Consider the following 12,431-nt stretch of genomic DNA (forward strand, 5'->3'; position numbering starts at 1 on the left):
GAGAAATTTGCAGATTCTTTCTATTTTTCTGGCAACTAAAGCATAGACCAGGAAAGTACTCAAAAGTTACACGAAATTACATTCTTTTCGCTTTAATTGCTGCTTCAATACAATATCTTTTTAAATATTTAGAATATAAAATCACATTATTTTCACTAGGTGATGAGGCATATTCTATGTCCCGAATTTCGGTTTGGATTGGTCTTTTATTCCTAATATGTGGTTTTTGTTTGCGTTTTCGTGCTATTAACGTATTTTACAAATATACATCGGTTAGAAGTAACGAAACTGTTGATAAAAAGAAGGTATTAATAAGAAACGATGTTTACAAATATTTTAGACATCCAAATTACTTAGGAATGATAGTTTTTCTTATTGGCCAAGAACTGTTTATCCAAAATATTATCGTTGCTATTATTACTGTTTCAATTGCTTGGAAATATTACTTTGAAATTATCAAAGAAGAAGAAACAAATCTTGTAGCTGCATTCGGAAATGATTATATATCATATAGAAACTCTACTCCTTCACATATTCCGTACATTGATTAATTCAAATTTTATTTGCTAATTTAATCCAATATAATGCTTAGTTTGGCAAATCAAATACGTTCTGGATTTTTTTTATCATGTAATTTTAAGAAAATTATTTTTTGTATTATATAACTCAGTTTTATTCGATTTCAGTCATGCAGACACTCTTATTTCTGAATATTATTCAGAAATATTACTATAAAATCTTATGTTTGTTACTTCAAGATATAATAAAATTTTATTGTTTCTTAATACATTTAAAATTCACTTATATTTAGATATGTCTCAACAAAATAGATATAATGCTACTTCTATTGTCGTGTTTTCATCTAAAAAAATGTTGTAAAATCAAAATTGTTGCGATAACACCAATATTCATGGATTTTTCATGTTTTCATACAATGATATCACCAATGAAGCAATTTTAAATATCTAACTCCAGTGATTATCATTAATATACCCTTATCTTCATGATTTATCTAAGATATTTATATGGAAGATAGATTGGTATTTGCATATTCATTTTAGTATAGTGTAATCTCAAGAAAAGCATTCTAATAGTGCGAAAAAGCCATTTTACTGATATTTTTCATCAAATCTGACATGTAAAAATCAATTTGACAGTAAGTAAATGTCAAAATTTTGACAAGTAGTTCTGACGGTTTAACTCAAAATCAGTTGGAAATGGTCGATATTGGAGAGGACCAAGGTGCTATGAAGAAGATCTTGAAAGTCCTAGTTGTCGGCGAAATGGGTACAGGCAAGACTTCTTTAATCAGACAGTACGTTCAAGGTTTTTTCAGTGAATTTTATAAAACAACAATAGGCGTTGACTTTGCCACAAAAGAAATCGAATGGGATGAAAAAATTACTATTAGCCTACAGCTGTGGGATATTGCCGGTCAAGAGCGTTACGGCAATATGACACGCGTATATTACCAAGAAGCCGTTGCTGCTTGGGTTGTTTTTGATGTTACAAGATTACAGAGTTTAGAAATGGTCAAGGAATGGAAGAAGGATATAGAATCTAAAGTCTTTACCTCTACAGATCAACCTATCCCATGTTTATTATTAGGAAACAAGATAGATCTTGTCAGTGATGGCAAGTGGAACAAGACACCAGAGGAGATGGAAGAGTTTTGTAAAGAAAACCATTTCCTCAAGTTCTTCGAGACATCTGCCCGTTCTCGTACAAACGTCGAGGAAGCAGCAAGATACCTTGTTCAATATGTTATGGATAACAAGATCGAGCCAATGAGCGCGAAGATCCAATCTGTCGATCTTACTCAACCTGCTGATAATAAGCAGAATAAAGGCGGATGCTGCAACTAACTTTTTTATTATTCTTTCCTCTTCAGTAAAATTAATTACTAAGTTTTGACATATTACTTATATGAAAAAAATTTGTTAATTTTTTTTATAAAAAATTCTGAAATTTCTGAAATTATTTTTATTTTTTTACTTAATATATTTATTGCATATGACCTCTGTTGATAAGGATGTCAATTTGGAAGAAAAGTGAGAAAATTCCTAAAATGCTAAAAATGAATTTTCCAAACGTGCTTTTTTATCTCATTTTTTTGATTTTGAAAAAAATTTGGAGAGAAGAACTCTTCGTTTTTGAATTTTGTCACGATGGGTTTAAAGTATATTAGACACATGTATTGATATTACTATTTTTGTATATTTTGAGAGAAAATCCCTAAAAAGTGAGAAAATCTAAGACGGTTTGAGAAAATATATAAACTATTGAAAATTTGAATTAAACTTCTAATTTGGAAAAAAGAAATTTGGAAAGAAGAAAAATCAAAAATCGAGATTTAGACTCAGCATCAAATGGAGAACAAAATGTTTCTTCATATGAAGGGAAAAAATTTTCTTGTGAACAAATAGAGTTTTTAAAATTTTATTGTATGTAATGAAATAAACAAATATTAAAATTATTTTTTGATAACAAGAAAATTCCCAACAGAAAATATTTGAGACAAAGAAAAAAAGAAAATTGAAAAATATTACTCTCCTTTATATTTCATGAGATTTTAAATTTATTCTCATAAAATTGACAATTTTATACGTTTAGATGAAAATAATTGATTTTGCTTGAAATAAAAATTATTGTTTGCTTACAGCTATCAAATAGATTTTTGCTATTTTGATTAAAATTTGTTAATCAAATTAATAAATTTTTTGTAAATATCTTAAATATCTGGATCACTCACTGATACAATGAATTGAACGATAAAAATAATACAAACTCAACTAAGTTTCCTGTCTTTCAACTCAAAAAAATTATGCAAATTAAATTAAATTGTTTATTCAAATATTAAACAAAGATGAAGTAATTACAGTTATCATAAACTTTATGAATAACTCTGTAATTGGTTCAGATTTTCGTAAAAATATTTTTATTAATATCGATAAGAATACGTTTACCTACTATCACAACATATCGATAAACAAGAGTAGAGTGATTTTTATCATCGAAACTTTTTAAAAGCTGTAAGCTGGAAGTAAAAATCTTGTTTTTTCTGAGTTAGTTGTAGAACTATTGATGCACGAGTTATCATTGTGATGTAGAAGGATGTCAATGTACTGACTGAAGGATATGAAGTGAATTGAATTTCATTGCATTTCAATTTGATCAAAATTTGTTGAAATGATATGAATGTGTCAACATCTGTATCACTCTCTTTCACTCCTTCCCTATTTTTTCGAGAACGAAGCTAGCTCAGCTTTCGCTGAGCGAATTGACACTTTTGATGCCCTAAACGTACATACTCTCAAATTTATCGAAAAAAATTATACCACCTAAACTAGTATATTCTTATTTTAAATATGATATTATCCTTAGAATCCACACTAGAATATATTTAAATCAACTTTTAAAAAAGTTCGAATCCTGCGCGTCTCACTTTTTAAATTTTCCAAAAGGAAAATTATATTCTCCTAAAATGAAAACAATTTTCCGAATTGACATCCTTACTGTTGATGTAATATCATATTGAAAATGAAAGTTTGTAAAATCACAATGAAGATGAATTTTTATTTTAGTTCTTTGATTTGAAATATAATATTAGGAAATTGCATCTTGGAGATATATCCTATAACTGTGCAATTTAAATGTTGTAAGAAACTATTTAATAATTTTGGGGTCCATAACCTCTGAATTTTTTTTTTAATTTTGGATCCGAGATATTGTGAATAGTATACCCATTTTCATAAACATTGTCTCAACTTTCTGAATAAGAGCAAGTTCAGCAGACAAAACCCATGAAAATGATTCTATATATAAAAATACATGATCTTTAGAGATATTATATGTTAATTCAAATATCTTGATGACATCAAGCAAAGATATGCATTAGAAATCAATATGTGCACCATGTATAACAAGATAGTTTTCTATTTTTTTATGTCCTCTTTTTTTTTGCTATACAAAGAGGTGTTTGCCCTTTATTATCTTTTTCATTTATATTTGCGCCGTGTGAAAGAAGCATCCTTACTATTTCGATCTGGCCTCTTTCAACTGCCACAATAAGAGCTGTTTCTCCGAATCTATCCTTTACGTTAACATCAACACCATGCTTAATTATTAATTTTGCGGCTTCTATTCTATTATTATCCAATGCGATAAAAAGAGCTGTTCGATTATGATAATCTTTTTCATTTATATTAGCTCCATGTGAAAGAAGCATCTTTGCTGTTTCTATACTGCCTAAATACATTGCTTTAAAAAGAGGTGTTTTTTCATCTTCATCCTTTTCATTGATATCTGAACCCTGTGAAAGAAGAAACTCTGCTGTTTCTTTACTATTATAATATGCTGCATTGTGAAGGGCAGTTCTGCCAGCACAATCTCTTGAGTCAATATTTGCACCATGTGAAAGAAGAAACTCACAAAGTTCTTTACTATTTATTTCTGCAGATATATGAAGAGCTGTATTACGAGATCTACCTCTTGCATTAATATCTACTCCATTCGTAAGAAGATACTCACAAAGTTCTTTACTAAAATAATATGGTGAATAAACAAAGCATTTATTGATTTCATTTGTAACATCCAAATAAACCAAAAATGCTTGAAGATTATTCCAGATATTGCAACATACTAAATCGATTTCCAAGTTATATTCATTCATTAAAAATGCAACAAAGTCAATGTTATGTAAAAAAATTCCACATCTCATGCATTCTTCATCTGGTTTTTGATATTTCAAACATTCACTCATGATCTCTTGATTTCCTCCAAAAAATGATAATTTCAGACATTCTTGTGTTATTTTTGAGTTAAATTTGATACTCAGAAAATTTGAGAGGCAAAATTATATTTATCGTTTTCGCCTCAATTTGGAATGCCGTTGATATTTTTCATTTAATATTCATTTAAATGATTATTCAAATGTTGCTCCTATAATAATTATGTCCTACGGTTTTATTTTTAGAATTCTAAAAATTATTGTCGCATCACAATTGTTGGTATTTCGAGTACACTAGATTTGTTGCTCATGCTTTAAATATATTGCTCATTAGAAATATTCCACCTAGATAATTGTGTGTGATTATCTTCATTGGTATTAAATATTTGAAATGAATGCAAAACATCAACAATCGAATAAAAAAGAATTTGCAATGACATATTTTTTAGTTTAAATGTTATTCAACATAATAATAATTTATAAACTTCCATGATTGAGGGCTCACTATCTTAGTTTACAACAATTCAATTTTTAACACTTAAAGTTACTTTTTCCCTATGATAGAATTGATATTTTTATGAATAAACGTAAAAATAGCATACATTGTTAACTTTTAAAAGATACTTGAATCTAAAAAAGATCTCTAGATGAAGACTCAGTGATTAAATAACCTACATATTTGTAAACTAAGGCAGTCGCCCCTTAAAATAAATGAAATTTAACAATAATTAATACTACAGTATCGATATTTTAAACAAGATAACTTTTCTTGTTTTTCTTATCAGTTAATGGCCAATGAAACATATTTGAAGTAGCCTGTTTAAAAATAAAAAAAATTTATCAAGAATAATGTATCTTTAAATAAAACAAAACTATACATAATAAATAGAATCTAATATTAAAGATAGAAATCATACGTCAGATACAACAACGTTTTCTTGGTTGTAATTTCGCTCGCAAGTACTTCCACGAGGTGGAGAACCTGCTCTGATTTCAAATTCGTAGTCGTCATCGTACTTCTTTGGCTCTAAAACTGTAAAATTGCAGAAAAGATTCTCTTCAACGTGCATAATCGCGCCTTTGTTTTCGTACTCGTTGCAGTAGTTCGGGACTGAGAAAACAGTGACTATACTCTGCGATTCTGGGAAAGGAAACTCGAATCCGTCCATAATTGCTTGATGTGCGCGACAAACAAGGTCAAAACCGAATTTCGTAAGGAAGTCTTCAACTTGCTGAGGTCCAAAACACCATGAGACACCTCTTTCGTTGTTTTCCCAGTCTGTTGCATCGGCCGATGGATCTGACCACAAAAGATCGGCAATGAGGCCTTCTTCTGGGATTTCGAAAGGCCTCTGAACATCTCTGATCTGATCGAGAGAGTTTAGTTCAGGAGAAATGCCGCCATGAACACAGAAAATCTTGTCTTCAATAATAGCGGCAATAGGTAGACAGTTGAATACTTCTGAGAATGTAGTGTAGACGTCGATGTCGAAATTAGATATACATTCATCATAGAAGCCATATAATCTGTTGATATAAGTGCATTCGTGATTTCCTCTTAACATGAAGAAGTGATCTGGGTATTTAATTTTATATATGAATAACAAACATACTGTTTCGATGCTTTGTTTTCCTCTATCGACGTAATCACCTAAAAACAGAAAATTTGCGTTAGGAGGATATGCTTTTGATTCAAATATTCTAATAAGGTCGTGAAACTGTCCATGAACATCACCTACAATGGTTAAAGGAGCTTTAAGTTCCAGTAGAATTGGCTGTGATAAATAAATTTCTTTAACTGTTTGACATAAATAATTTATCTCTTCAACAGTGATCCCAGAAGGGGTGCCTAGTGGTTTATTGATCACTGTGAAGAGCTTTTGCTCTATCTGATCAAGATCCATTTTTTCGAATTTTTTTTTGAGAAAAATTTCAGTTTATTGAACAAAACTTCACTGACCAAGTATGTTTGATAGTGAACAAGAATTCATGGAAGATCTTATCCTTGGAATAAACAAAGGTACATTCACTATTTTTGACAAAATTTTAAATTTTCATGGGGTTGTAAATCTTATAATAACTAGATGAATAAGGAATAAATCCCAGTATGATGTGCATCATTATATTAAACACTATATGTAAGCCTTGTAGTTCTATTAACACTTATGAAGATCTATAGTATTTGAGCAGATAAATTTGATAATTTCCAAAACTCTTATATTTCAAAATTAAAGTGTGCGAATGCATTTAAATAAGAGCAAAAAGAGAATGATGCTGTTAAAACTAGGTGTTAATTTCCAATTATTTCGCATCACAAGAACTACCCAGTAAATTCGGCTATCTTTCTTTGCAATTATTTTCTATTTTACATATATTATAATGGTTAGGGTTTGAAGAAAAGTTACTAGAGAATTATTGACTTTTGAAATAATGCAGAATTTTACTTGAAGAAATCATTAATTTATGAGCTCCAAATTGCTAACCATGACGAAAAATCATTAAATTTGCTACAATTAAATACATTTATTGCCGAATTAAGATTTTTGAAATTAAAAGTTTGAAATATTGCCTTTTTGAATAAAAATTTAAATTTGATTATATAATCATGATAATATATTATTGAAATTAAAAGAAAATATTTTAAACCATTCAAATATTTTGAATGTCTTATCAATTTAAAATAGTAAAAGATAGCTTGATTTTATCATCATTAGTTGTTATCAAAGTTTTCTTCTTTTGATGAACAACAGTAAATGATTTGTTAATACATTGTCTTCCTTTTTCGCAGCAAAATCAAAAGTTATGATGATAATCTTGTACTCAATTTTGAAACTCTCTGATTTACAAGTAAGCATTCCTTTGGAAAAGCAGTCCTATTCTGTTTTCAAGATATTTTAAAGCCCCTATTTCATACAATGTGCAGATCTATTCGAAATTGCAAGAACTCTCAAGAAAAAATGCAGCAGCAAAGAAGATTCCAAAGTTTCTAGCATCAAAAATTTACAACCTTAATACAACAGTTAAAGAGAAGCTCGATAAGAAAATATTTAACCATAAAGCTGGAAACTATTCGATATCTACTATTGGATATAATAAAAAGTTAATTGTAACATATTTTATATGCTATTTGCTGACTCTGTTCCATTATATTACCATATATATCTTTTTGAAATCTAAAAAAATTTTACGATTTTAACCATGTGTTGTTGAAATCATATATCAATCTTAGCTAAAGTATAGTTTATGAGTCTGTCACCAACTAATGTATGAATTTTCAAAAATGTCAAATATGTTCATTTTTTCTGTATATTCAGCCATAATTTCATGTATTTATACTATTCAACTATTATTTAATATTTTTATCGATTTAAATATATGATGAGATGCTTAGTTCTCCCGGAAAACGATTTTTAATCACAATTTTAACTTTCCAAAAAAAATTCGAAAATAAAAATTCCTCCCAATTTTCTAAATTTTCTAACTAGCCAAATCTCTAGCCAAATTTTTTTTGGCCCGTATAAATATTGTTAGGCACTATATAGGGATGCTATTTATCCTATTTTCATCCCATTTTACTGTTATCGCCTAGTGAATGTACCTTTGAATAAACGAACCAAAATTTACATCCCTTCATTTTTTTGTTTACTTGGCAAAAATTTTCATAAAATTGTAAATCTCCTAGAAAATTATGTGAAATTGCTGGTTTCTGAAGAACGGCAATCGATATTATACCAAATGGAGTATATAGAATTTAGTTATCAAATACATTTACAGATTTACTCACTGAAATTACTTAGAATTTTTAATATTGAAAGAATAATATTATAGAAAAATGAGATCCCAACGTTTCTCTGCGATGTTTCTTCCTTAAAATGCTCGCCAAGCAAAGAGATCAGTCAATATACCATAACAATTTCAAAAACGTTCTAAATTTTATTATTTTTTCGATAAAAAGCAGTAGGCAAGAAGTATCTATGTCTATATTCACTTGAGAAATTACAAAGAATCATCCTCTATGTGATTTTTTAAACCAATTTTGATAAAAATTAAAAATATGAAAAATCATAAGTTTATAATAAATGAAATAAAATACTGATAAGCAACCTTTTATTAACAAAGTTGTAAAATATTATAAAGCCATTGATTAATAACCGAAATTTCGGTTATTAATATATATATTTTTTTGCTTTCTGAAGGGACTTGATTCATTGGAATAAATCTCCCACCGAAGAGGTGATAGAGTACACCCAGAAAAGTTGGCAAATAAAGATTAATTTGGTTGAGCTGGATTCTTGTTTTTCTTATTCTTCTTTTTGTTCTTTTTCTTCTTCTTAGGTGGTTCGGCGTTTGGAGCTTGGTCATTCTTATATTTATGATCTGTAAATTTAATATTGAATTGTTTGATGATCGCTTTGCTATTACTTTCTTGGACATCCTCGACTTTCTCCAAATCAAAAAGTTTGTCTGTTGGGATTTTCATTTTTTCCTTGTAACTAGCAGCAAAAGCAGTAAATTCTGGATCAGCTTCAATTGATGGAAGGTTTTTGTTAACACGTTTATTCCTATCAACTTTGGAAGTTATTGGAGCAAACTCTACTTGAGGATGGACCTGACCACCAAATGGAAGATCGAAAGTAAGATTTGATAAGCCTTCAACCATCTCTTGTGGGAAGTTACTACCGCTAATTATTGCAAAAGTTGTGCAAGGAGCTGAAGTATCTCCAACGATATCTGAAGAATAAACTTCAAGGGTTGCTTGTCTTTCATCAATAAAACGCTTGACAGCTGGTTGAGATACAAGAAGATTATAATCAACCGCCGGAGGCATCTTTCTCAATATTACCCTCTGGTAGCCTTGGGGAAACATTGAAAAGTGACATCACCTCCTTCATAGTCAGAAATGCTCAGCATAGTTTTCTTCATCAATGCGCTAAACAAAGTTAACATACATAAAATTTAACTTTAGAATCGCCAATACACTCATTTGATTTCAGATTCATCACAATTTTAATCAATCCGTTTGATATTTCTATTTTGTGAACAGTTAACACAGTTGTGTTTCGAGTTGTAACCCTGAGATTTCAAAATCGATCATATTCAATGTAGATCATTATGAATTTTGATATAAGCCTTATTTTATCCATATATTAGATCTTCATTATCAAAATTTCACAAAAATACAAACCAACATATGATTATATGGACTTAGACTTTCCAAACTAAAAATTCAATTTCTATTATTCAATATTGAGGGTAATTGCAATGGACAAATAATTGGATATACCAAGTATATATACTTTCTAAGTAAGATAGTTATAAATTGCATTTTTAATTTTTGAAAAATTTATTCCGCCTTAGATATCCTTATAACTCTAAAGTTATCAAAGATCAGTAATAAGTATTAATATTATCTAGAAATTATATTTGATTTTAGCAATATCGAGCAATAATTGTAACAAAACGTTAATTTGTAAATATATTTGGTCTACCCTATATATCAGCATTTTATATCATCATTCACATCTAAATTTTTATAAAAAATTAGAGCCATTTGAAAAAAAAATTTCAGCCATAACTAAAAATCTCCCGTTGATGTCTGCAGATCGGGAGGTTTTTTATCAAGAAAAGTATAAGCAACTTATTGAAAAATACGAAAAAATACCAAATCAGTCAATTTCCGTTCAACATAACTTAGCAATTCTCCATTATTTAGTCGATGGCACAAATCCTTTCCCAACTTTCATGGATATAACAAAGAAAATACAAGTGGAATGTGATTCTAACAATTTATGGTTAATTCATCCTTCTTGGGCTCTTGTAAATTATCATATCGCCTTATTTTACTATCAGCGCTGCCAATATGAGAACTGCAGTTATATTTTAAGTTCAATTTGGCTTCATGCTGACTTTGTCGATGACTTAACTATGCTTTTTGTTTCGTTATTATCAATAGACTTAGTTAGAACGGTAAACGATTGGAAATTCTTTGACAAAGCACGCGCATTTCTTGCTGAGAAGGTAATTAAAGGCGAACCCGTCCCCGCATTGAAGCAATTACTTGTAAAACACTTTGGAGATACTCCACGTTGCCATATTGTTGAAGATCAGATTAAAAATGTATCCATGCAAGTTAAAATTGCCAAATACATTACATCATCCGATGAACAATCGAAAAATGACGTACAAAAATTATTATTGCAGTATACGAACCAGAAAAGCTTATCTATTCATCAGGCTTTTCCATTACTATCAGCAGCAGTTTATGTGAATAATAATGCTGCTTACGGCAAAGTTCTTGATTTAATTCAAAATCAATTTCAAACAGACACTTCTATCATTAATAATCGCGGTGTATATGATATTCTCAAAGAGAAGTATTCATCAGCGTTATTATATTTCTCGAATGCCTTGAATACTCGTAGTAATGACGAAGTTACAAATCCATATCATCAAGTTTTGTATAATATTGGCCTTTCTCTTCTTTTTAAGCAAAAGCCACGCAAAGCTTTCGAAGTTTTCCACTCATTGATCCCTGTAATCCCTAAATTCCCGTACTTATGGCTAAGATTAGCTGAATGCTGCGTAATGTACTACAAGAAACACGTTTCGAAGCTCAGAGCGAAGACACAAATATCCCCAGTTATCGCTCGTCGCTTTTCTACCCCTACAAGGTCATTTACGATTCTTCCAGCGTCAAATGCGAAAATTTACAACCGTTTTCGGGACACAAAGAACGGCATTTTCGAGGATTTGAACCTAGAATTCGCCCAGCGTTGCGCCCTGAACGCAGTTCATCTCAGTGACAAAAAAAGCCAATTATTAATTTCGGCTTTACTCATTTGCACGTTTGTTTCGCTTGAGATGTCTGAATGGGAGCAAGCAGCGAACTACGTTAAGGAAATTATCTCAAATACTGACGCTGATTCCGCAATTAAGTTCACCGCGAGAGTTTACGGTGCACAGGCATTATGCATGCTTCATGATAAAGAAAAAGCCATTGAATACTTAAGGACACAGATTTTGGAGGTTGCAATTGGTCAATCTAAGAAATCTATTATGTTTTACCTTACGTATGCTCAGCTTTATATTCTTAATCAGGATTATGAATCAGCACGCGCTTATCTTTCGAAAGTGACTGAACAGGGTCAAAATGTTCCGGAATATGTTATCACGAGTGTTCAGTATTCGCTAAAGAAAGGAGATACCAACGATGGACTCAGAGTTCTTAGCGAATTCACTCAGAAAGAAGATGACTAAAGACATAATTTTTTCTTTTACAGATCTTCTTCAAGAAACGATCTGAGAATTATAATTTTACCATTTTTTGCTTTTTTATGTTTTGACTTACATACTAATTATTAAGCCATGACTTTTTGAATTTTTTTTTACATTTTCTTCAAGAAACGATCTGAGAATCATAATTACACTACGTTTTGATTTTTTGTGTTTTGGTTTACAGATAAAGGATCAAGAAATGTCTTAATTTCTAAATTTCCTTCAGGAAACGGTCAGTGATTACTCGTTATACTATTTTATGATTTGTTATTTTTGTTCTACAGATTAATCATTGAGAAATGCTTTTTTGGATCAAATTTTCTTAGATCTCCTTTAAGAAACAACCCAAGAATCACACTTATACTACATTTTGCTTTAGTATTTACTAGATTATACTCCAACAATATACAATCACGATTTGGGAAAA

General features: G+C 29.9%; 6 protein-coding genes across 6 annotated transcripts, besides 1 other annotated feature; 3 read left to right on the top strand and 3 right to left on the bottom strand.

Annotated features, from left to right (window-relative positions):
- Positions 1 to 359: 359 nt before the first annotated feature.
- TVAGG3_1035870 (protein C-terminal S-isoprenylcysteine carboxyl O-methyltransferase protein) lies at positions 360 to 551 on the top strand (the record flags this gene model as incomplete). Its single annotated transcript, XM_001580345.1, has 1 exon — positions 360 to 551. The coding sequence occupies one exon, from the start codon at positions 360 to 362 to the stop codon at positions 549 to 551; it is 192 nt and encodes a 63-aa protein (XP_001580395.1).
- A 622-nt stretch (positions 552 to 1,173) lies between these two features.
- Positions 1,174 to 2,242, top strand: TVAGG3_1035880 (BLOC-2 complex binding; the record flags this gene model as incomplete). The annotated part of the gene is made up of 1 exon (XM_001580344.2): positions 1,218 to 1,865. One exon carries the CDS (start codon positions 1,218 to 1,220, stop codon positions 1,863 to 1,865), a length of 648 nt encoding a protein of 215 aa, XP_001580394.1.
- Positions 2,243 to 3,544: 1,302 nt separating this feature from the next.
- TVAGG3_1035890 (ankyrin repeat family protein family) lies at positions 3,545 to 4,762 on the bottom strand (the record flags this gene model as incomplete). Its single annotated transcript, XM_001580343.1, has 1 exon — positions 3,944 to 4,762. One exon carries the CDS (start codon positions 4,760 to 4,762, stop codon positions 3,944 to 3,946), a length of 819 nt encoding a protein of 272 aa, XP_001580393.1.
- A 766-nt stretch (positions 4,763 to 5,528) lies between these two features.
- On the bottom strand, positions 5,529 to 6,660 carry TVAGG3_1035900 (protein phosphatase 2A family, catalytic domain family; the record flags this gene model as incomplete). The annotated part of the gene is made up of 1 exon (XM_001580342.1): positions 5,641 to 6,633. The coding sequence occupies one exon, from the start codon at positions 6,631 to 6,633 to the stop codon at positions 5,641 to 5,643; it is 993 nt and encodes a 330-aa protein (XP_001580392.1).
- Positions 6,661 to 6,742: 82 nt separating this feature from the next.
- Positions 6,743 to 8,332: a mobile genetic element.
- An 87-nt stretch (positions 8,333 to 8,419) lies between these two features.
- TVAGG3_1035920 (uncharacterized protein) lies at positions 8,420 to 9,594 on the bottom strand (the record flags this gene model as incomplete). The annotated part of the gene is made up of 1 exon (XM_001580341.1): positions 9,000 to 9,557. One exon carries the CDS (start codon positions 9,555 to 9,557, stop codon positions 9,000 to 9,002), a length of 558 nt encoding a protein of 185 aa, XP_001580391.1.
- A 703-nt stretch (positions 9,595 to 10,297) lies between these two features.
- On the top strand, positions 10,298 to 12,033 carry TVAGG3_1035930 (regulation of translation; the record flags this gene model as incomplete). Its single annotated transcript, XM_001580340.2, has 1 exon — positions 10,322 to 11,986. The coding sequence occupies one exon, from the start codon at positions 10,322 to 10,324 to the stop codon at positions 11,984 to 11,986; it is 1,665 nt and encodes a 554-aa protein (XP_001580390.1).
- Between the last annotated feature and the right edge of the window lie 398 nt (positions 12,034 to 12,431).

This window comes from Trichomonas vaginalis, chromosome I, assembly GCF_026262505.1.
Source record: "Trichomonas vaginalis G3 chromosome I, whole genome shotgun sequence".
Taxonomy (NCBI): Eukaryota; Parabasalia; order Trichomonadida; family Trichomonadidae; genus Trichomonas; species Trichomonas vaginalis.